General features: G+C 33.0%; 4 protein-coding genes across 5 annotated transcripts; 1 reads left to right on the forward strand and 3 right to left on the reverse strand.

Moving 5' to 3' along the window:
- Nucleotides 1-1,015: 1,015 nt before the first annotated feature.
- LOC109804305 (phosphatidylinositol 4-phosphate 5-kinase 7) lies at nucleotides 1,016-8,730 on the reverse strand. Of its 2 annotated transcripts, none has more exons than XM_020366118.3 (11): nucleotides 8,585-8,730; nucleotides 8,227-8,368; nucleotides 6,355-6,525; nucleotides 5,142-6,227; nucleotides 4,712-4,879; nucleotides 3,985-4,150; nucleotides 3,701-3,811; nucleotides 3,430-3,617; nucleotides 2,458-2,612; nucleotides 1,930-2,086; nucleotides 1,016-1,473 (listed from the first exon to the last, which is right to left on the reverse strand). In XM_020366118.3, exons 3-11 carry the CDS (start codon nucleotides 6,369-6,371, stop codon nucleotides 1,200-1,202), a joined length of 2,322 nt encoding a protein of 773 aa, XP_020221707.1. In that variant the 5' UTR covers nucleotides 6,372-6,525; nucleotides 8,227-8,368; nucleotides 8,585-8,730; the 3' UTR covers nucleotides 1,016-1,199. The 2 variants fall into 2 exon arrangements, with proteins under 2 accessions (XP_020221707.1, XP_020221708.1); XM_020366119.3 differs by having other exon boundaries at nucleotides 8,608-8,697.
- A 2,068-nt stretch (nucleotides 8,731-10,798) lies between these two features.
- LOC109803679 (RNA demethylase ALKBH9B) lies at nucleotides 10,799-13,743 on the reverse strand. Its single transcript, XM_020365364.3, has 6 exons — nucleotides 13,502-13,743; nucleotides 12,809-13,333; nucleotides 12,009-12,094; nucleotides 11,625-11,935; nucleotides 11,357-11,428; nucleotides 10,799-11,275 (listed from the first exon to the last, which is right to left on the reverse strand). Exons 1-6 carry the CDS (start codon nucleotides 13,611-13,613, stop codon nucleotides 10,993-10,995), a joined length of 1,389 nt encoding a protein of 462 aa, XP_020220953.1. The 5' UTR covers nucleotides 13,614-13,743; the 3' UTR covers nucleotides 10,799-10,992.
- A 760-nt stretch (nucleotides 13,744-14,503) lies between these two features.
- EMB3103 (Pentatricopeptide repeat (PPR) superfamily protein) lies at nucleotides 14,504-21,469 on the forward strand. The gene is made up of 10 exons (XM_020365668.3): nucleotides 14,504-14,766; nucleotides 14,843-14,927; nucleotides 15,005-15,268; nucleotides 15,791-16,093; nucleotides 17,619-17,723; nucleotides 17,934-18,033; nucleotides 18,296-18,615; nucleotides 19,305-19,481; nucleotides 19,563-19,691; nucleotides 20,989-21,469. The coding sequence occupies exons 1-10, from the start codon at nucleotides 14,558-14,560 to the stop codon at nucleotides 21,205-21,207; spliced, it is 1,911 nt and encodes a 636-aa protein (XP_020221257.1). The 5' UTR covers nucleotides 14,504-14,557; the 3' UTR covers nucleotides 21,208-21,469.
- Nucleotides 20,818-23,368, reverse strand: KCS7 (3-ketoacyl-CoA synthase 7). The gene has a single exon (XM_020364688.3). The coding sequence runs from the start codon at nucleotides 23,127-23,129 to the stop codon at nucleotides 21,765-21,767; it is 1,365 nt and encodes a 454-aa protein (XP_020220277.1). The 5' UTR covers nucleotides 23,130-23,368; the 3' UTR covers nucleotides 20,818-21,764.
- Nucleotides 23,369-23,778: the final 410 nt, after the last annotated feature.

The raw sequence follows: 23,778 nt of genomic DNA on the forward strand, positions 1-23,778 counted from the left end.
TATACCCGTACCCGATGTAATATATTGAGTTTTACCCGTACCCGTATCCAGTCAAACTGGATATTTCTCATAAAAGTTGGGACGAGTTCGAATATTACCCACATATATGGATTTATTTGTCATCCCTACACCTTACCATTCAATTTTTTTTTATTTTTATTTTTTGACACCTACCATTCAAGTGTTTGGCCACACACATACGCTATATATATTGCACATTGCACAGTTCAAAGTTGTTGTGTTTGTTTGTTTGTTTTACTGGAACCGTTCAAAGTTTTAGTTTGCGAAAAATTTTTCTTTAAGCGGGAAGTCTTAAATTTTGCATCTTAAATGTAACAACGGAGAGTTTGAGTGCTTCCCATTTTCATTATATTAAGTTATTAACTCAAATCACAACCAAATATCCTACCCGATTTAATCTAAATTAATTAAATGCTCAATTTAGTATCCAAATATCGATGGTCTATTTCAGAAATAAAATAAAATAGATGGTCAGTCTTAAATTAAAAATAAATAAAAATAAAAATCAACAGAATAGTGTTTTACAAATTTTAGGAACAATTTGAGAAATTGTTTAATATCCATTGGTGATGTGCATTCCTTTTACACGTCTTTCTTGTGTAAATATGACATTTTATTAGTAATCAACTTAATTAAACTCTTATTGAATAAGTATCATAAAAGCACTTATATATAAATTATTTTTATAATTAAAAAGGAAATAAAGCTAAATTGTTTTCATGAGTTGTAGCCTTGTAGGTTTTAAAGATATAATAGAGAGCCTAAATAAGCTGAAAACAACTTTTGGACATATCATAACCTACTCTAACAGGCTCTTTCAAACACTTACACGGGTTATGAATAAGTTCTTCCAAACATATCCTAAGTTGGATGTCCTTAAATTAATTTGTTGAATGAAATTTAGTTACCTTGTCCAGAAAAGAAAATAAAAACTATGCATACACTAAAAGTCTAAAACAAATGTTAAAATATGATATCAATATGCCAAGCATAATTAAACAAGTAAACACCAATTAATTATTTGTGAAATAAGTAAAATTATACAGTGATGTCAATATTGGAAGGCTTAACAAAAATGATTATGTGGTAAGAAAGTATAGTGAGATGAGAGGGGATGAAAGAAACACTCTTCCTTTGAAAAAATTAATTACAAAGAAGGATTGAACCAAAAAATAAATTCATGGGGTCTCGGGGAAAACTTTTTCCTCTAAGAATTTGATGAAACGTTCATCATACATCTTTGGTTCAACTACTGATATAGTCATAGGGTCAAATTGCAGCGATTTGTATGCATGCTCAATTTTCTTTTTCATATTATAGTTCTGCAATATATCAATTATGCCCATGTAGAGCACAACATCATATACCTCAAAAAGCTCTACTTCTTTTGCCTCCTCCTGAAGCTTGCGAGTTGCTTGAGCTGGCATGTTTACTCCAAGCTGCACCCGCAACCTGAGTAACAAAATGAAGACTTACTTGTTATATGAAAAATAAGATCATATGGCGTTATATGAAAAATGTTATCCTTAGGAGTTAGGACTCTGCCTCTAGTTAAGAAATCAAAAATAGAAATTTTATATTGAAAAGTATAACTTCACAATCTTCTGTGTAACTTTAATGTAGTTTTCAATAAAAGCTTTCTACGTATGAAGGCTGGTTAGCAAGACTTATTTGTTATTGGTACTAATAATTTTCTTGCTAATTAACTATAATATATCATAAGTAGTTTTCTATTTCTAGTACTTGATGAAGTATTGCGTATTAAAAATTATCTACATTACATACTATGATGGAAAAAAATCCATGTAAAGGTGAAGGATTAAGATTCCCATGAAATGACAAAAACCATGATATGTAGTCTACTCACGAATGCACGAGAAACCAATTTGATTGAATCATGGAAACTACCTTGCAGTACCAGGCAGTAAAAGATCAACTTCATTATCACCCATGGAGTATGCCCTCAATGTATTCCCTCTAATGTGAGGTCCAGGTGCAGTGTTGACTATGCTTGGTTCATGGGAAACTAATAGCAAGCCTTTAGGAAAAATCATGAGCTCCCCTTCTTTGAGTCCATAGTGGAAGCATAGCAAGATGAAACATCAATAGTTAGACATTTAGAAAGCAAGAAGCTGAGGCACTGATGTAGAAAGGAAAGAATGAGAATCAATTTATAGTGAGCTTTAACCGAGTCGGATGGCGTTATGTGATCTATGTAGCAAACCTCACATGGTGAGATAAGACTTTGTTAATCAATTTTTGTACATGGCAGAATATTCCAAGCAATCTCAATTTCATATTTACATTTTATAGAACTATAAGTAAATTAAAAAAATCATACGTATAAGATGTCAATTTACCAAGATTGTACTCTTTTTTCTTCATAAAGAGTTCCATATCAAATTTTAAATAACTTGCACCAGTAGAAGTATTTACCATCTCCAGAAGGTGAACTCTCCTGATGCTGCACTAATTCACGATGTTCCACGAAGGCCTTCAGATTCTCTGGAGCCCGGAAATGTAATCCCAAAAGAAGGCTGTAATCAATTATATGCTGAGACTCCAAGAACTTACAATCCAGGGAAATTTGCCTTCACCAGAAAAACAAATTCTGGTTATGATTGGAAGGTTAATTTACCAACTATGCAGTCAATGAGATGTTGAATTCAATTGTCAATTTGTCATGATACATTTTTAACAGCATATACACCAGTACACCCAAGCTAAATAGTAAACAACTCGGTACCAAAACATGCCAAGATCCATGTTAGAATTCGATTTTCTGAGATGAATCGGTTATTGGTATCCATATAGAAGGTACAATTAATAATTGGAAATTGTACCATGCAATATCTTCTCCACTGACAAATTGAATACAAAATTCACTGAAAAAGTTGCACCTTTTGATAATTGTTTCATGATAAATTTTATCACAATGCCCTGATTACATCTAATGCATCACCTCTTAAAAAATCACACAGAGCAGTTTGTGAATCTTAAACCAAGTTTTGTTTTTGTCAAATCTTTTCAATTTGAAAATATGATTAGATTACTTTTGTTGAGAAACTGGGAAATCAACTAGAGAAATGCAATCCCTAGATGTTACATTAGTGGCATATAATATCAAGCTTGATTTATATATTCCGATATAACCCTGCAAGTATACTTTGAAAGGCCAGCTAGTGATGTTTTTGATGAGTAGAGATCACGGCCAACCAGAATTCCATGCAGTAGTGTCCCATGTGGATTCAAGGGACTAAAGAGACATCACATTCTAGATATTTGTGGAATCCAAGTGATAAACATTGAAGGAGCATGATAAATTCTGATAAATATTCATTTATTAAACAAGCAAAGCATTGGACATTTCTCACTAACGTAAGTGGTTGGTTGTTAGGAACAACTTACTTGAGTAGGGATTCTCGTAATTTTTTATCCATATGAAACTCATACTTTAGATCAAGATCTTTCAAAGTTGTGTTGCAATTGATTTTATCATTGCTTGTATATCTTCCTTGTGAAGATCCTTTCAGATCATACCGACGGTGGATTTGTAGTTCCGTGCAAAACACATTCCCCATGACCACAAAACGCACCTGGTAAACAAAATAAGGAAATACATATTTATTTCAATTTGAAATAGTAGAGAAAGGAGCTCAAGAAAGATATCAATTGATACCTTTTTTCCACCTCTTAGTTTTATTCGATGGAGACCAAAGAATTTTGTTATAAGAGTATTCTCATGATCTCCTACATGACGGTAATATTTTGGAAGCATATTGAGCAGAACCTACAAGAAAAGAAACATATGTACATAACCATGTCTGACCTTCTTCTTTATTAGAATTAATTTGTTATTATTTTTAGTAGGTACAAAATTGTAATCAAGGGGAACTGATTGATACTAATTACTAACTATACCTTCTAACAAGACCAATAAAGGGAAAGGGACAACAAACAAACCTTTAGTTCAGATTTATTCACGGTCTTTATCACAAATCTATCATCTTTAGAAAGATAGAAGATGCTGCCACTTTTTCCAGGAGAAGATAAGTCCCTTAGACCACTATCTCCGCAAATGGACATCATGTACTCTGCAGCATCCAACTTGAACATCTCTCTCAAATTCCTGGAAATATATGTTAGTGTAATTACTAATTATGCAAATAATGAAGAAAAGACCAAGATATCTGCAGCACTAAATGCGGTGTTAGGCAATCTTGTGTTGATTATGTGGATTCTACCGATGCATAGTGCTTCTAAGCATCACCCTGATTAAGTATTCTTTTTTTGGCACAACATGTATGCCATTATGATCATAACTCATGTTGTCAAACATAATATGTTGACATTCTGTATCATCATGGTTACTTTTAGACTTATAAGTATTTTTCTCTAAAGAATTGGACTTGAGTCACTTGACTAAACTTCATCAATTTGGTCATTCCCTATAGGTTTTTCACTGTTTTGCACTGTGGAACCACTTCAGTAAATTCAGATTCATCAACCGTTCATAAATGAAACCCAACAAAAATAACATGAGAGTAGACAATGCTTTTACTTCATAATTTTCAAACAAATCAATCAAATTGTAGCCATATGGAAAAGGGTCTAATATATGGTGCTAGCTGCCTGTCACGTAACTCTTCTAAGTTATAAAAGCATGGTGCACATTAAGTTAATAAAATACCTGAAAACCATAGGGCAATAATCTTTCCAGTAGAAGTTTATTGAACAATGTGGAGGAGTAAGCTTTGAACCAGCCCTTGGGAAGTACATCCTTATCCTAGCTCGATCCCCAAAATCAGATGATCGAACTTCACGTGCAGGCACCGGTGTAATTTTGCCAACAGTGTACCTGAAGATTTATCAAAATTAATTCAACTCAAAACTCCATATAGCACACAAATTAATGCCAAACACAACAGGACAATGGTTTAAACTACAAGCTGCTATTAAAGCTTATTCCATATGTGAATTCAGTGGAGCAAGAATATCACAAACATTTGTAGAAGGACAAACACTGGTTTACAACTGTTAATGTTAACATAACTATCAAAATTTCCAAAATAATTTAGAAGGTGAAGTAGTCACTATAAACATTTAATCGATTATTTTACCTGATGCCAAGCTGCAAATTAAGCTTAAGATAATAGCTTCGCCGGCCTTTAAAACTGTCCAAACATGAACTCTTCTTTACTTGCTTCACACTAAACTTATTTTGCTGTTTGTTTTTACGTGATGACTCAGAGCACTCACTAATTCTCTCCAAAATTAGAACTCCTTGTATATATTCCCTTTCATAAACCAAAGTACTTTTACCTGATGCCTCAGGTTGATCTTCATCAAAGGAATTGGATAATGTAAGTGAAGACTCGTCACATGCACAATCTCGAGCAAGATCATGAGCAGGATCATGAGCGATCAAATTCATATTCAATGAGGAAGTCCTTTGAGTGTGAGATATTTGACGGAAACTTTTAAATCTACTAATGACTGGTATGCTTTCAGAAAGACTACGCTTAACTCTAGCTTTTGGAATTGGAGCCACATGTTTTTCTACATTCAGTAAGAAACCATTGTCATCACCATAATGTTGGCTATGCAACTTTAGTGATGGATGTTTACTACCTGCAGGGTAGAATACTCCTTTTCCATCCTTTAGGCCTTTATTCCATGTTCCAATATAAAGACTCCCATCTCCAAATCTATAAACTCCTGATCCATGCATGAGCCCATTTAACCAGAAACCATCAAAAGTATCGCCATTACCCCACTTCATAACCCCTCTACCATCAATTTTCCCATTTTTCCAATTCCCAACATACATGTTTCCATTATTCCAAGTATACCTGCCACTCCCTTCAGGAACTCCTTCTTTCCATAAACCCTCATAAACATCTGAATTGGAATACTTCTTAAGTCCAATCCCATGCTGAGCATTCATACTCCATCCCCCTCTATAGATGCACCCAGAAGGTGTTGTAAGTGTGCCATAACCATGCAGGTAACCTCCAGAGATTTCGCCTTCATATTGTGCTCCTGATGACCACACAATCAGCCCCTTTCCTATCATTTTCTCGCCTTCCCAATCGCCCTCGTATACCGTTCCATCTGACCATGTGTACTTTCCCTTGTCATGGGGCAGTATACCCTTGATCTTACCTATGTAGACATCCCCATTTGAAAAGGACTTCTCATCAAACCTACAATTTATAAGAAACAATAAAATCATAGTATAAGCTTATTGCAGTATAGTCACACTCAAAAGATTATTAAATACATAACACAAGAACATGAATATAGCAGAGAACGAGTTTCCATGAATATTACCTTCCACTATCCTCCATGACTTGCAGCCTTTCTCTGGTCGAAATCAGTATTAGGATAGCTACAAGAAGTACCACTTTTTTATTTCAAGGTTACGCATGTCACTCAGTGCTGTAGTGAGGAGATCTTTCTACCCTTTCACCAGCCTTACCATATTATTGCCAATGATGAACTCTGGGACATATACAAACATCATGATGAGTCTCAAAATGCTGGGGAAGAAAAAGTTGCAGCAAAAGGACTTGTAGAAAGGGAGAATTAAGTAGTTTGGCTTTCACTGAAAATGCTTTTTGAAATCTTCTTAAAATTATGAAGAAAAAAAAAATTCCAGGACAAAATGTTAATGTCATAGTCAAATGGAATCAAGGAAAACAAGGACTTCCAAGAGAGGAGACTTTCCCCATTGCTGTCAGGAAGAGGAAGTTAGTGAAATTGGCTATTTATGTGCCTGAACAGTACAGGCTTGAAATTTCTGTTTGGTATATTAAAGAAGAGGATCATGTGAATTCTTTTCAATAGTGGAAAAACACAGTTTCATATTTTAATTACAAAATCTCAGTTTTCTTTTCAACAGCTTTTTCAGAAAGTCATTTTTAAGGTAACAGAAGGAGATACTTTTATCGGAAAGAGAGATAAATATTACATAATCAGGGATTTTTATTCTCTCATATCTTTAGATTCGGATCCTCTGGAGTTTTTAAGTAACTGCAAGGATGCTACAGTTGTACATCTTTTTATGGTGTACATTTTATATTTATAATTTTCATTTCAATACAAAATGAAACGTTTTCTGTAGCCAAGATTTCATTCATGCAATTTGTTTAAAACTGCAGAGAACTATCTCAATCACGTAGCTTTATAAATGTTTTCCTTATTTCTTATTAAAGTAATTTTCTTATATCCTTAGTATCAGGTAGCTTGCTCTGTTCACAGTTTTGTTGAATTTAAACCCTACCCTAATTATAGTAACAAGTGTTCAAGAAATTTCTTGACTTCTAAATGAAATCTCGATATCAAGGTCTCATACAGCTAGATTCTACAGAGAAAAGGTTCAATTTATCAAGGCACCATCTTTATTACAGAAACTAGTTTTTTCTTTTTCTTTTGTTTTTTTGTTTATACAATATTGCGACTAAAATTTGAACCTGTGAACTTATACTATATTAATATAATAAATGAATCCTACACTCCACTCATCCAGAAGATCAACAACATATAATAATGTAATCTATAATGATGGATTACATCTGTTGACGATGCTTCTTTGTAAATTAGAATGGATAGCAGGTTAACCAAAGTACTACCACTGCATCAATGAAAACCCTTAACCAATGGTTTTCTCTGTATATGTTTTAAGAGCAAAATTGCCTAGCTCAAATGAAAAATGCCTAAATTCTTCTGTTCATGAAATTCATAATAGATATGCATGCTTTCATATAATGAATTAATTCAGAAAAAAGTAAAGACAAACCATGCATGAATATTGGCTATAAGTAAAAACAAAAACAAAATTGTATGTAATGCATTAAGTTTTCGTTACAATCTTGTATGAATAAACTCATGGAGTTCAACTGATATAAGAAGAAATTGAATATAATCTGATCCAGTCCAGAAATTTTAAATCAGAATTAAGCAAAAAAAAGTCAAAATTTTCATTAAAGAAAGGGGTTATGTAGAATTTAAATAACCCCACTTGCACTTATCATCTGCACAAAATGGGCAAACCAATATTCAACCAGAAATGCCAACTGGGTTAGTTCATTAACCAATAAAAGAATCAATTATTCATGTGATGAATCCTTATATGTAATGCATAACAATGATACAACACATCAAATTGAAATAATTAACTACAAGAATAATCAGTGAACTGACCTTAGATCAATATTATCTATCCAAAGTACAACTGAGCCTCAAACTCAGAAGAACCTCCCAAAAATCGAAACCTCAGAACAAGAGCCTCCTGAGCTGATCCTTGTGAAGTATGCTTTTATCCATTCTCAAACCGACAACTACCCTGCCATGTGCCACCATAAAAAATTAATTAAGCAAAGCTTGAGGATTCCTGAGATCACTAAGCAAGATTCTTTTTCAAAGAACTTTTGGTTGTCAAACATTCAATAAGAAAGTTCATGCAGACATGAACTTAGTTATATTCAATTAGTAAAGTTTCAGATATTTAGCATAAATTTCCACTACGTATATAATACTGCCCCTCGTATTTGTATTGTACCAATTAAGCGGTGAGCGAGCAACCTGAAATGAAGACACCTCAACCATCATAAATCACACACTGTATTGTGCAATGATATTGTCTCCTTGGCATGTCTTGTTGCTATTTTCATCGCTTATGATATAATATATTAGTTGTCACAAAGTCACTTTCAGATATAAACCCACTTACTACCCTTTAAAGTTTAAAGTTTAAATTCTCTTTTCCTTTGAATAAAGTTGAGTTAATTAATAAAATAAAATGCCATGCAATGCAAAGGCTCCTACGGAGTGGCCTTAATTTGGCTTCGTTGTTGTATTGTATATTTGTATGCCAAAGTGCTATCTGATCTGATCTGATCAGGAAAGAGACAAAAGGCCACCATGGAACCTGATTCTCTTCAACATGCGTCCTTGCTTTATCGTATTCGTTTTATATTACGCAAATGTTAGCTCTACCTAACAGGTATTTAATTCACGTAAAATCAAACACTATATCACCGTGTATGGGAATTTTACTTTGTCTCAATTTCATTGAATACTTTCATTGCATCAATAATTTTCTAACCAGTAGCATTAGGATATATATTTTCTCACTTTTTAATAATTAAAATTTATTAAAAATTATAAAATTATGAGAGTTATCTATTGAATAACACATTAGACTCGTAAAATTGTATGATTTTTAATAAAGTCTAACTATTTAGAGAAATATGTTTTAATATATATATATATATATATTATTTAGAGAAATATGTTTTAATATATATATATATACACTTAATTATTCTTCTAATTAAAAGTTCTTATCAAAAAATTATTATTTTTTATTTGTATAGTATATATATCTTTTATCAGAAGTAATTATGTTCGAGTCAAGTAAGACTATTGTAGATAAAAAAAAAATTATTTTGAGTATTTATTATAGTTTTTTTATTTATTAAAATTACAAATTGATGACAATAGATTTGAATTTAAGATTATGCGTATATTATTCCAATTCTTATAACTAAGTCAATTTTAGTAATTTAATATTTCGTACAATGACATAGGTTTTGAACCTAAAATTATCAAAAGATTATTTAACTAACAAATATTTTTTATTTTAATACTTTATATTCTTTATCTCACATGTACAGACAAAAATACTAAGCAATTAAAAAAAAAATTGTTAATATAACCATATCTCTAATTTTAAACAATCAAAGGGGTACACAAAAAGTAGTATTTTTTTATTATGAAACTCATAAGGAACTTTTATTGGAGATGCTTTTAGCATTTCTCTTTTTAAATTCCAATTTGACGTAAACTATGATTTGATATTTCAAGCTAATTTCAAATAATTTTTCAATAATTTAAATATTAAGTATAAACTTATATAATTTTAAAATTTGAAAATAAATTAAAGGGTGTTTTACAATAATGAATTCTATTGATACGAAATATCACTAATGTAATTAATAAAATTTATAATTTATTACTGATTTTAAAAGTAAAATATAAAAATATTATATATGATTGGGATGAGCCGAGATTAATTAGTTTTTAAAACTTAAAAGTGTGCCAGGTAACGAGGTTATTAATTAGACCATGACAAATAATTATTTGAGCACCAAACTTAGATAAAAAAGAATTTGCTTGTATTTTTTTTCATTAAATTATCAAATTAAACGATATGTGTGGTTGTTATGTTTAATAATGCAAGAACAAAAAATACCACAATTTTATTTTTTGGTGAAAATAATTATTAAAAAAGGTGACATTTAGCATACTTATAAAATGTTTTTTTATATAATAATATTAAAGTGGATTAACTATTGCAATGGTCTTCTTTTTATATGCTTGTTACATATTTGCTTGACTTATTCTTGTGTTAAATATTTGTCATTTGAATGAAATTACTGCACTACAAGCTATTACAAAAGGCTATTTTTTTTTACAAATTAAAAAAGACTACTTGAAAAGTTAAAATAAGTCACTTTTATTATTAATCTTTTTATTCATGAGAATTACAAATATCAAGGATCAAACATAAGACTTTATACATTTGGTTTTATATAAATTATATTTTTACTCTCCATTTTTAAGTCATTTTTTTCTTATATTTTTCCCGTTTTATGGTATAAAAAAATTAAAATGTAATATAATCTAAATATTATTTATCACATAATAATTTTAATAGTTAACAGATACACATTTAATAATATATAATACTTAAATTGAGGATTTTACAAAATTAAAAAACTAAAATTACATACGAATATTATAGAGAGACAAAAACACAACATTCTTATTTTAACAAAATATAATATAAGAACCTCACACATAGCATCTGATTCTAGTTTTGATCGCATAAGAAGTTAAGAGAAGTCACATGGAAAAATTCAACACAAGCAATAATAAAATATAATGAAAACAAGCCGACTGAACCTATTGTTTGGACCTGCGTCCGAATTTGTTGATCTTCATTCTTCTAAAGCTACCATTATGAAGAGGAAATTCATTTTCCGAATGAAACAATGCCTTCCTCGTATTCCAAACTGTATTAGATTCAGATTCAACACTGTTAGCCTTGTGTTGTTGGAAATCTAAGTTCTCAACTTCATGTTGTCCTTCAAGTTCTTTTAGTGGCTTGATTCCCACCAACTCAGGATCCGGTGAAAACTTATACGGTAACTTGCTTTCCCCCATCTTTCTAAAAGTAATAGAAATCCTGTGAAAGACAAAATGTTTAAGAAAACAACATAGTAAGATAGGGAAGGATTTTCAAATAAATTTGCCAAATTAAGATGACCTTTTTGAAGACACGGATGGAATACAATGCTTAGCAACATCAGCTCCATTACCATTCAAAACGAACACCGACCTGCATGATCAAAATGATCACTCGTTTGTCTAAATAATCACAATGAATATAGAGTAATGATACAAGTACCATTTTCCACACATAAATAGGCTATAAACATGACTAAACAACCACATTATTTAACCGATAAGCTAGAGAAAAAATAGACGTGAATTTGATTTATATTTGATTGGAGGAGAAGAGAACAAAAACTCACCCAACAGGCAAAGAAATGGAAACAGGACCTGCAAACTCTCCCGCACTAACAACTTTCAAATTTGAACCAAATAATATGTTGCACTCATTCAAGAATGACACTGTATAAAATGGCCTCTCAAAATCATGATGATCAATATGAGGAGGAATGCAGTCTCCTTCTTCATATATGTTCACAATGCAACTATCAGGAATGCATGTGGAAGGAACTATATTCCACCTAACCATTCTCTTTATCATTTGCTTGAACACAGCTGGTAATGGATCAACCTCTTCATTTCTCACTATGCCAGGAGGGTTACCATTCTTGTCCTGTAACATTTTAAAAAAGTAAATAAGGAAAATGTCAAATAAGAATGGATAGGAGTTGTAAATTATGCCATACCACTGCATAATTGTAACAACAGCCAAATTGTAGTGTCACTCGTCCCTTACCACGCATCCACCTTCTTGGTTCTGAATATGTTCGATCTGTAGACAAGAAATGTTGTACATGTAAGAATCAAACTTTCTCTGAAACAAATAGAGACACAATGGTTCTTATTTTTTGACATGCCAAAAATTAAATCTAGCACACACAAAGAAAAAAAATTTAAGATATTGCTACTAGATTGAACATGATTGAATATTCACATTCATCTCATGTGATGTATATGATAATATGACCCACTACCCAGCCATTTTTACACTAGAAGAGAGAGAAACTATTTTGCTACAATAGGTGGCTAGTGTAGACTTTGAGGTATGCTAAATGATATTATATACTCCCAAAAACAATGAGAGGCAATATTACTGCCATACTCTTAAGCAAAACATGCTTAAAGAGATTGTAATGCTACGGTTATGGAATATAGACCAAAGGATTAAAAAAAAAACAGTCAATTTGTAACTGTTGTAAAGTCACAAAGGAAAAAAAATGGTTTCTTTAATAACTAACTAAAATTAGTCAAATCAGATACATGTTATAAGAACAATTGAGCACCCATTTAATTCCAAATTTCCAAATCTCCTAGACCAAATGGTTGTTTGCTTGCAATCTTAGCTCTAAGTTTAGCACTGTCAAGCATGAACTTAAAAAGTGCAACAAAAACGTGTATGAGTCAAAAGTCTAAACTAAAATATCAAAAACAAAATGCATAGGCATAAATCAAAAGACAGAATTAAAGCTCCACAATTCACATATACCTCTGAGTTTCCCCTGTTGTCCCCTCCATTGCAATCTGTATATCCACTCAACAACTTTTCTCTGCTCCACAGCATTGAAAACTCCAGTGTGAAGTTCAAGCCCCTGGAGCACATTCATGTCTCTCCCATTCACCCTTTCAGTGTAGGTAAAGTCCTTTTTACTGTGCACTCGAGAGTACCTTAAACGCTCCTTTTTTTCCTCTGATAACCCATTTTCAAATGTAGAATTCCCACAAATTCCATCGTTTAACAATAACTCAAAATCAGATTGTTTGCACCCCACCAAATACTTAGTTGAGGAATCAAAATTGGGTCTATTATTATCATCACCCTTCATTGACATAGTAGAATCACGCCTCTGTGAGGAGTTTCTGGGACTATGACTATCCCATTGGTTTCCATGCCTTTCAGTCAAAGATTCTGAATTTGAAACATTTCCATTATTCACAGCCACAGGCATGTCCAAGTCCAGTCCATGAGAAGATCCAAATCCTTCATCAGGAGACAAAGTTTCATCCAATTTTCCTACACACAGAAGAAAGAACCAATAATTGACATGCTTTATGCAAGAAGCAAGAAACTTAATTCTAAAAATAATAAAAGAAGCAACAAGTTATTAAATAAGAAATCGATTATTGTAGTAACAAAGAGGCAGCATGTCTGATCTAAGAGTTGAAATTAAAGATGTGTTACTTTTACGAAGGGATGTAATTCGAGAATGGAGGAGAGACTCGCAGTGGGAACAGAAGCCATGAGAGACGAGGTCCAATATGTCTTCCTTGTTGAGAGAACCCAGAAGCTCCATGGCTATGGCTATGGCACAACATGACTATCACTGACTTCACTTGTTTCCTAATTATTCTCTGCGACTGCTTACCAAGTCAAGTCCACGGAGAGAGACAAATATTAAAACTCATATAATTAACATAATAATCCAATTCCTACGTTCCTCAAAAACGCATTGCCCCATACACACGGTTACGATATTTAACAAATTATATTACTTTAGATACCAATGCCATACATCTTAACCATTCATTTAGATAACACAATTTTTTCTTAACATGCTAAAATGGAATTTCAGAAATTATACAATTAAAAATGCATTCTATCTTTTTGTTTTAATACACGTGTATATATATATAACTCAAACTCAAAACGACTAACAATTTCCTAATAATTCATCTGGGTAGCATATTAAAATTAATTATTATGTTAATTGTTAAGAAATCAAATTAATTTAAATAAATCACGTTATCAAAACTGTAGCAGGCGACATAGGTAAATACGAAGGTTTCTATTGTTAACGTTTTTTTTTGTTACATCTACCGTTAACATTTAGGATCATACTCTGTACTAGATTCTTCTATTCTCGGAGAAAATTGAATTTTATATTTGACTAATGATTCTATTGGTACGTGCTTTACTTGGGGAAAAAGTAAGGCAGCCACGTATCGCTTGCCATCAAGCAACGGATTTTTTTCTTTTTGAAAAAAAAAATGGATCTAAAGGAAGAAAAAAAAAAGATATGTATATAAAATGACATAAACAACCTTAATGAAAAAAAAATGTAATACAATAAGGACAATTTTGTCATTATTTAATTTGATGCGAATCGGGCCGGGCCGGGCCGTAAAGACATGGAAGCCCAGTCCAAAAAAGCCTATGAGTGTAAGTAACGGTTGTGGCAGTGTAAGTAAAAGAGTGTGGAATGGTATGGTACGCTTACGCTACACTCTGAAATGAAAAATGGAGTTATCATCTTCGGCGGTTGCATTCGGAGTCGCGTTTCGCCATTCTCTCACAATTTCGGCGTCGGCGATAACATCGGAGCTACACACGCAAACTCAACCTCGCAGAAACGCCGTCAAATTTCGACGCTCCAAATCCTTCTCCGCCAGAGAAACAGCCAAACTTGAACTTCAGCACGCTTCTGATTTGCCCTCAACTCTCGCAAGGTTCTCTCTATCGCTACTATCCTCACTTTCCATTCTTCCTTCAACACTTTCTCATTCTATAATTCCAATTTTTCAGAGTAGGAGAAACGTTGACCATTAAAGACCTCAATGCCGCTTTGCATCACTTCAAAAGTTCAAATAATTTCAATCATATCTCTCAGGTGAATGCTTTTGCTTTTCTGAATCATACATCATACTTGCTTGCTCGTCTTTTTTTATGATATAATTGCAATTGCAGCTATTTTCGTGGATGCAAGAGAACGACAAGCTCGATGTCTCATCTTATTCCCATTACATAAGGTTCATGGCAAATAAATTCGATGCTGCTAAGATGCTACAACTGTACCAAAGCATTCAAGATGAATCAGCCAAGAAAAATATCCTTGTATGTAATTCCGTTCTCAGTTGTTTAATCAAGAAAGGCAAGTTTGCTTCTGCCATGGAACTCTTTCAGCAGATGAAACTAGATGGTCTGGTTCCAGATCTTGTTACCTATAGCACGGTATGAGTATGACATTCTAAATCTTATACTTTCGCTGCATTTGTGAAAATGAGCTGTTTGTTGTGAACCTGTTTGAATATAAGTTTAGAAGAGCTTTTTAGAGTTTCTTTACTGAAAATAAAGAGTTTTCTTTTCTAGTAAAGTAGCTCTCAAAAGCTCTTCTAAGTTTATATCCAAATAGACACTATATAATTCACTTTTTGCAATTTTGTAGTCTAACACACACACACATACATACATACATATATATATATATATATATATATATATATATATATATATATATATATATATATATATATTGAGCTATTGCTCTTTGATTTCTTAGGATGTTGATTAATTCAACATGCTTGGCGTTATAACTTTAAAAGAGAGGGAAATATATAAAGTGCCTGATGTTGGATGCTCTCTACTTGACCTTCCATCTAAAATGTTGGCTTTTTATATTTTGGGGTATACACCACTCTAACTTTAGGATTTAATCATTTCCTGCTTTCTGATTTTTGTTGTTCTCATCTTTAGCTTCTTGCAGGTTGCATTAAAATAGAAAATGGATATTCTAAGGGACTAGAGCTAATCCAGGAATTGCAACACAATAAACTGCAGATGGATGGTGTAATTTATGGAACAATTTTGGCAGTGTGTGCTTCCAATAGTAAATTGGAAGAAGCAGAATGCTATTTTAACCAGATGAAGGATGAAGGTCACTCACTAAACGTTTATCACTATAGCTCTTTGCTCAATGCTTATTCAGCATCCGGAAACTACAAAAAAGCTGATATATTGATTCAAGATATGAAATCTGAGGGGTTAGTACCAAACAAGGTTTGTTTTCCTCGTCATTTACTAATTATAAGATGACAATTTGACTAGCATGTTGTACTGTTGCTATTATGGCTCTACATCACTGAATGGTGGAGTAGGCTGTTTTGTTTACCAACCCTTAGAAGTCAGTGAATAACTGTTAAATCATGTTATAGGATGTTTCTGCCTGAATAAAGCTTGTAAACTTTAATGGTTTTTGATAATATTACAAAGGCAAGGCAAGACTATTGTTCACTGTGATCTAAATTGAAATAGGGACATTTGTAGGATATCTTAACCTCACGCTAGATATAGATGAAGATTTGTAGAAGATGGACAAAATTATTTTCAATGAAACGAGTATACCAATCGTATCAATTATCAAATAATAAAATAGTAAGTAAAGTATTGCTTCCATGGGGATTGATTCAACTACAAGTACCAAATATCAATACTATTTGAGAAAAATTAAAATCAGTGGAAAATTTTAAGAATTAAAAAACTAATATAAGAAAAGGAAATTAAAATAGCAACTATTATAAATTTTTTTTTAAAAAAAAGTAAAAAATAAATTAAAATTTTAAAAAATTTAAAAAAAAATCAATCAAGAAATTAAGTAGGGCTAGGGCATGAATTCCCTTCCTTGTCTTCCTATGCACCTAATTTTACATTCAATCCAAGTTATAACATGATTTTGTAGTTTGAATCAAAAAGATTATATTAAGATCAATTCCTTGATTCAAAACCCCTTAACCCAAACTAGGATCTCTAATCCCTTAGATAATCCAAAATTTCATTAAGCATCGAGAACAATGATTCTTAAGAACTAACATTTATGAAGTTCTATTCCTAGAAACACAACAATTATGGCAAATAACTTCAGTCCTAGTTTATGCTTAATTTCTGAATTACAATGCAAATCCCAAGATCAGTTTCAACAGCGATTAACTATAGAAAAGCTTTGATCACAGAGATCATGAAATAAACTTGTATTGAATAAAAATAAATCATATTACATAAGAATCCAATTCAAGTTTATCTACTGTAGAAAAATTTTGCACACTCATGCTTCTCAATGCCATGATTCTTGTTTAATCTATGACATGAAGAGGACATACTAATATTCATAAGATACTTATATTTGGTTCATAATCACTTGTATGGTTTGGACAATAGTGCTGTATTATATAAAATCATTCATGTGACTTCACGTATCAGTTTAAGCTGCAGTTGGTTCATGACACAGTATCAAAGCCTCTACGACTAAGTGATCTACTGTTCAATCTTTACCACCATCATCTTTTAATAAAAAGTTGAATTTAAGCACAAGGTAGGTGGGCCTGTGCATTCTTCACACTTCAAGCCCAAAGGAACCTTGTATAAGGGGTGTGTTAGTGAGATATAATATAAAACCATTCTTGAGCTTTCACTTAATATCTCTGTCTCATTGAAATGCAAGCCTTTTATATGTTTCCTATATGTCGCTTTTTAACATTTGACTCTTCAATAAAAATGACTCAAGTTTATATAAAAAAATGAATTGCAGGTCATTTTGACAACCTTACTGAAGGTATATGTTAAAGGAGGCTTGTTTGAGAAGTCAAGAGAATTATTAGCTGAACTGAAATCTTTGGGCTATGCTGAAGATGAGGTAACAAAAACCTTTGAAATGAACAATGAAAGATTGTTTGGGTCTGAAACATTCCAAAATAATTTAATATACTTATCATCATTTTCTATACTTAATTGATGTCCTAAAATGTATTTCATAGGGTAAATTATATGTCCTTTTTATCCTCTCTTTTTTCCCATATCTTTCTTTTTCAACTATAATTTTTAGCTAGTTTGAATTTATATGCAGATGCCATACTGTATATTCATGGATGGCCTAGCTAAGGCAGGACAAATACATGAAGCCAAACTAATTTTTGATGAAATGATGAAAAACCATGTCAGATCAGGTAAGTTTACTTTTGGAGTTATGGAAATATGTTCACACAGTATCCTTCTTGTTACTGTACTTATTCCTATCATTCCATCTTTTGTAGTACTGCAGGAATCTCGGTTCTTGGAACTAATAATATTATAATAATGTATAGATCTTCATTACTCTTAACCGAGATTTCTGTTTTTTTTTTATGCTGCTAAGCTTTTAGTTCTTATAACTCTCCAGACTTGAGATTTCTATTGGTAATAATTTAGAGTTTTGTTTCCCACTTGCAGATGGCTATGCTCATAGTATCATGATATCAGCATTTTGCCGAGCCAAGCTTTTTCAGGAGGCAAAGCAGTTAGCCAAGGATTTTGAAACAACATCTAACAAATACGACCTAGTTATACTGAATACAATGCTCTGTGCTTTCTGTAGAGCAGGCGAAATGGAAAGTGTGATGGAAACTCTGAAAAAGATGGATGAATTGGCTATCAGTCCTGACTATAATACCTTCCATATTCTAATCAAATATTTCTGTAAAGAAAAGATGTATCTATTAGCTTATCAAACCATGAAGGACATGCATAGTAAAGGCCATCAACCAGTGGAGGTATGGTGTTTTATCCAAGTACTAATACTAGTATGGAGTCCCTTGTATAATTCAACTTGGTCTTTCTCAGAATGTGACTGAAACCTGTCCTTTTAATTTTATTATTTGTGTGCATCTTTTTGGATATTTGTGAGAGTGAACTAATCATAAGGTTGCTACCTTGTGACCTAGATGTCACAGGTTCAAATCCTGGAAGCAGCCTATCTGCTTGTGGGGGTAAGGCTGTATACAGCTACCCTCCCTAGACCCCACTAGGTGGGAGCCTTCTGCACTGGGTCTACTTTTTTATGTATTTTTTAAGTCCTTGTTATGGATTTTCACATTTTCATAGCCGAGAACCTTGTGTAGATTTCTGCTTTCTACAATTTTTTATTCTGTTGCATTATTTGAGATTGTGATATCTTAATTCTTTTCTTTTATTCTACAAAGATAGTGATTTTTGATTTTCCTAATATACAAGTAAGCATTTAACAGTTTTACCTGATGGAAACGGCTGCATCCCTGAAGAAAAAATAAAAGACCTATAAAAGAATGATAGGGAAAGGGAAAAGTGTGTGAATGTGAAGTTGCACTTGCCTAATTTAGGAAACTGAGAATGCTTCATTTAATAAAGCAACTGCTATTTTTATTCCATCTGCTACCAGTTCAGTGACTAAATAAAAGTTTCTAATGCCTTCCTCTGCCTGTAGGAACTCTGTTCCTCTTTAATATCCCACCTTGGTCAGGTAAATGCTTATTCAGAGGCATTTTCTGTATACAATCTGTTGAAATATAGCAAGCGAACAATTTGCAAGGCCCTTCATGAGAAGATTCTGCATATTCTCCTAGAAGGACAGCTTTTGAAAGACGCATATGTAGTAGTCAAGGTATTCCAGGTTTTAGGAATACATAAATCCTAGTTTTTCTTTTTCCATTGCAGTTCATCTGATGAATCTTATCCTGTTCAGGATAATGCAACATTTATTTCTCGTCCTACCACCAAAAAATTTGCCAGTGCATTTATGAAATCAGGTAACATCAACTTCATAAATGATGTTTTGAAGACTCTCCATGATTGTGGATACAAGCCTGATCAGGTAATAAGCTTGGTAATTTAGTGACATTTAATTCATGACTTTTTTTCCTTTTCATAATCACACCCACACTAAAGAACTTCTAAAACCAAAAATCATGCCATTTCAATGCAAAAAATTATGTTAAACTTAATTGATTTCGGCAATTTGAATATATTAGAGAGAAAATATATTTGTATTCTATTGCTATTTATGAAAAATACAAAGATGATTGAGCCTCTGTTTACAAGATATATTTATACAGAGGCTCAGGTATAGAAGCAGTTACAACAGTGTAACTGAATCAGTTACAATTGATTTCAGCAGTTTGAATATATTAGAGAGAAAATATATTTGTATTCTATTGCTATTTATGAAAAATACAAAGATGATTGAGCCTTTGTTTACAAGATATATTTGTATAGAGGCTCGGGTATAGAAGCAGTTACAACAGTGTAACTGAATCAGTTACAACTAACTATATTACATGACTTCGGTTAAAACTTAACCAATATAGTAAAGAGTAATACACTCGGCCCCCTCCCCAACAAACTCAAGGAGGGAGCTCAGAAACATTGAGTTTGTTACAAAAAAAGGAAAATCTGGAGGAGTATAAAGGTTTAGTAAGAATGTCATCCCACTGATCATGGCCAGGAATGTGTTGGACATGCAGTTGTTTAGATACAACCTTCTCAAAGATTGTCACAAAGAATCTGTGGAACATTATGAGAGACAGAGAGCTCCTTGAGGAGAGTTTGGATCCAAAGAATGTCAGCTGTGGCAGCAACTATACTTCTGTATTTTGCTTCTGTGCTGGACCTAGAGATGACAGCTTGCTTCCTAGACCACCATGAAATGAGATTGGGTCCTAGAAAAATAGCAGCTCAGAGGTAGACCTTCTATCATCAGGATCATTTGCCCAATCTGCATCACAAAAACCTCTAATAGCAAGAGGTTGGTTAGGAGTAGTGGGATGTAGGTGTAGCATGAGACTATAGTGTAAAATACCTTCAAGGTATCTTAAGATACATTTAATGGCAATCCAATGAGTTTCCAATGGGGAAGCCATGAATTGACAAACTTCATTCACAGCAAACCTAAGCTCCAGATGAGTGATAGTTACATACAGTAAAGAGTAATCCACTCAGAATTTAAAAAAAAAAAAAAAAAAAAAAAAAAAAAAAAAACTAGAATAACTGATTTAATTTGTGAAGAACTAGGTCCAAGTTCAAGGATTTTCAGAAATTCGGGAGCTAGGGTTTGTATTATTTTGTTTCAACTTTTTACACAATTTATTCATATTTTGTTTTTTCTCGTGTAGGATTTATTTGCAATGGCTGTATCACGCTATTTAGGTCAACCTGAAAAGAAGGACTTACTTCTACACTTACTACAATGGATGCCAGGCCAAGGTTACGTGGTTGATTCATCGACAAGGAATTTAATCCTCAAGAATTCACACTTATTTGGTCGTCAGCTCATTGCAGAGGCTTTGTCCAAGCAACAAGTTAAAGTTAAAACCAAAATGCTCACTAGATAAAACATGCAAAGCTCTACAATTGAGGAGATAGTGTTAGATGACCTTACCTTTTGTACTGATAATTTGATTTGGTGCCCCTTAGTTACCGTAGCTATATGGTACATTGCATCACTCCATATTTCCCCCCTTTACTTTTTCGATTAAGTTGTGATAAATAGCCTGTCTACACCTAAATTCTTGTGGTGTGGATTGATGAGTGTATATGTAACAGATATAAATATATCATGTCGAAAAGTTATATCTTGATCCTATAGTTTCTAAAGTTCTGGTCAATAACCTGTCTTGTTTTGCAAATTGTAACCTCCTTAAATGCTTATGACTGTTGTTAACCATCATGTAATTTATTCTTTAACACGGACCATCATAAGGGACAGACACATTATCAAAAACTTAAAATCAAATATATAAAGCAGCCGGAAGTTTAAAACTATGTTGTAATTTATCTTAGACATTGATATGGAATTAGCGAGTTATTTTAAAAGGGAAACAGGAAGTGAGTGATGTCCATTGACATTTTAACTGTTGACTTGCTAATGCTTCTTAATCCTACTTCAACTTCAACAGTCAAACGCTGGTATCTCAACTGGATACAAATGGATCCTATCTGACCATGCATTCCTTGCATTTGGATCAATATCAGAAAGGCACTTCCAGACTGCACTGTTACACTTGAATCCACTTCCAAATGCTATTTGCCAGACCCTGTCGCCTTTCTTTACTCTTCCTTTTGCCTCCAAATAGCACAGCTCATACCACAGAGAAGAAGACGAAGTATTGCCAAATCTGTATAATGCCATCCTTGAGGCTTCACTGTCTTTCTTTTGCAGCTTGAGACTTTCCTCTATCGCATCTATGACTGACTTACCACCAGCATGTATACAGAAATGCTCAAAAGCCTTCCTGAAATTTGGCATGTAGATTTCCTTGTTCCCCCTTCCCCAGATTTTCCTACAAATCACTGACCACCCGTAGCGCAGCTGCTCGAAATACGGCAAGACAAGAGGGCCTAAGTCTGTTATATTGGTCCTTAAAGCTGAAGCAGCTACATTTAGAAGTGATCGTGAGAGGGAAACACCCACAATCTCATTTTCATCAGGTTCCTGGTAAACAGACTGATACGCTTTGTCATTTGATCCCAGGTGAGTTCTCACGAGATGCTGAAGCTTGTACTTGGCCATTGGCTTGTCTTCTTTTCTGTTAGATAGTAAAATGGCTGCGCCCCCCATCCTAAACAAAACATTGGCAATAAGCTTGGACTTGGCAACACCTCTGTAGCCATTTGGAGCTACAGCCTCAATGCTGAGCACCAAAGCCAACGAGTTTTTGTGAACTCTCAGCAGATCTTTTGCCAAGTTTACGGACAACAATCCAGCACTGCAACCCATTCCACTCAGGTTGACGCTCTTCATGTTACTCCGGAATCCAAACTTGTTAATGATCATAGATGTAATGGATGGTGTAGGACAGAATAGGCTACAATTTGACACGAGGATGTCAATGCTTTTTGGATGCACTTTGTGTTTGGAAAGGAGATCTTTCACAATGCTGGAAAGAACCAATTCAACTTCTGCTTGTGCATGCTTCATGGAATCATTCGGAGGGAGCTCATGAACTGATTCTGGCATGCAAGCCTCAACTCCAATACCAGATCTTTCCAATACTTTCTGTTCAAAGTCTACCATTTCTGGGTCAAAGTTGCACAGTTCAAAGTGTTCTATCATATGGGAGTAAGGAAGCCGCAGATAATCAGGAGGTAAATAACAAACATAGTCAAGAAGGTAGACACTTTCGCGTCTGAAACAAAAGCAAAGTAATATGAGAATTAATGCTATGGCTACGAAAGACTGTGTGACAGAAATTGAACCTTCAGATATGACAGATAGGTAATAGAATGAAAAATATTTGGATAAAAGAGATTCCATTGTTATAAGCTTAAACTGAACAATTTGAACTTTGGACTTGATTTATTAGTTTTAATGTAAAGAACTAGCGCATTTTGGTGCAAGTAGATAAGTTTTTTTAAAATGCAACCGTTCTCTTTCTCATGCGTTGTTGTACCCCGACTTTTCCCTCTAAATAAATGCATTCCACTGGGAAATGCAACCCAACTGTTGTTATCACAAAGTTAGTGTGATGAACAAACTACTAAGAAATTTGCAACCAAAATTTACAGTATAAAAGTCGTGATAAATTAATTTATCAAAAAATAGTTTCGTTTGGTGTTGTAACCTAGAATTTTGTTTGTGTAACTGTAAATAACTTTACACCTCAAAAAGAGCGTATACAAAACACTTAAAAGAAGAGAGAGAAAGGAAATATAATTTGATAAATGTAATGAAAAATGAAAAGAGAAAATAGTGTAAACTAGAGTTGCTCTTAATAAAACAACTGGGAAAAAAAAAACTCATAAAATAATTGAGTAATTATAAATTTACACTTTTTCAGCTTTACAACTTGAGGAGGAAAAAAAGTGAGATAGGTTACGAAGTCTGTTTAATAAATTCTTTTAGAATTGTTGGATTGGAGCAAGGTTTATTGAATTGTTTAAATCGGTAAAAATGTATTGTGGAA

The sequence above is a fragment of the Cajanus cajan genome, chromosome 1, assembly GCF_000230855.2.
Source record: "Cajanus cajan strain Asha chromosome 1, NIPB_CcT2T_4, whole genome shotgun sequence".
Taxonomy (NCBI): Eukaryota; Viridiplantae; Streptophyta; class Magnoliopsida; order Fabales; family Fabaceae; genus Cajanus; species Cajanus cajan.

Coding starts and splice junctions, on each gene's coding strand:
- LOC109804305 (XM_020366118.3), bottom strand. Junction 3,812..3,984: donor TGAATAAATCTGAACTAAAG/GTTTGTTTGTTG, acceptor CTTTTCTTGTAG/GTTCTGCTCAATATGCTTCC. Junction 1,474..1,929: donor TTACTGCCTGGTACTGCAAG/GTAGTTTCCATG, acceptor TTTGTTACTCAG/GTTGCGGGTGCAGCTTGGAG.
- LOC109803679 (XM_020365364.3), bottom strand. CDS start 13,613: ATGGAGCTTCTGGGTTCTCTCAACAAGGAAGACATATTGGACCTCGTC. Junction 11,936..12,008: donor GTTGTTACAATTATGCAGTG/GTATGGCATAAT, acceptor AAAATGTTACAG/GACAAGAATGGTAACCCTCC. Junction 11,429..11,624: donor TCCATTTCTTTGCCTGTTGG/GTGAGTTTTTGT, acceptor TTGATCATGCAG/GTCGGTGTTCGTTTTGAATG.
- EMB3103 (XM_020365668.3), top strand. CDS start 14,558: ATGGAGTTATCATCTTCGGCGGTTGCATTCGGAGTCGCGTTTCGCCAT. Junction 17,724..17,933: donor TGGGCTATGCTGAAGATGAG/GTAACAAAAACC, acceptor ATTTATATGCAG/ATGCCATACTGTATATTCAT. Junction 19,482..19,562: donor ACGCATATGTAGTAGTCAAG/GTATTCCAGGTT, acceptor TATCCTGTTCAG/GATAATGCAACATTTATTTC.
- KCS7 (XM_020364688.3), bottom strand. CDS start 23,129: ATGGAATCTCTTTTATCCAAATATTTTTCATTCTATTACCTATCTGTC.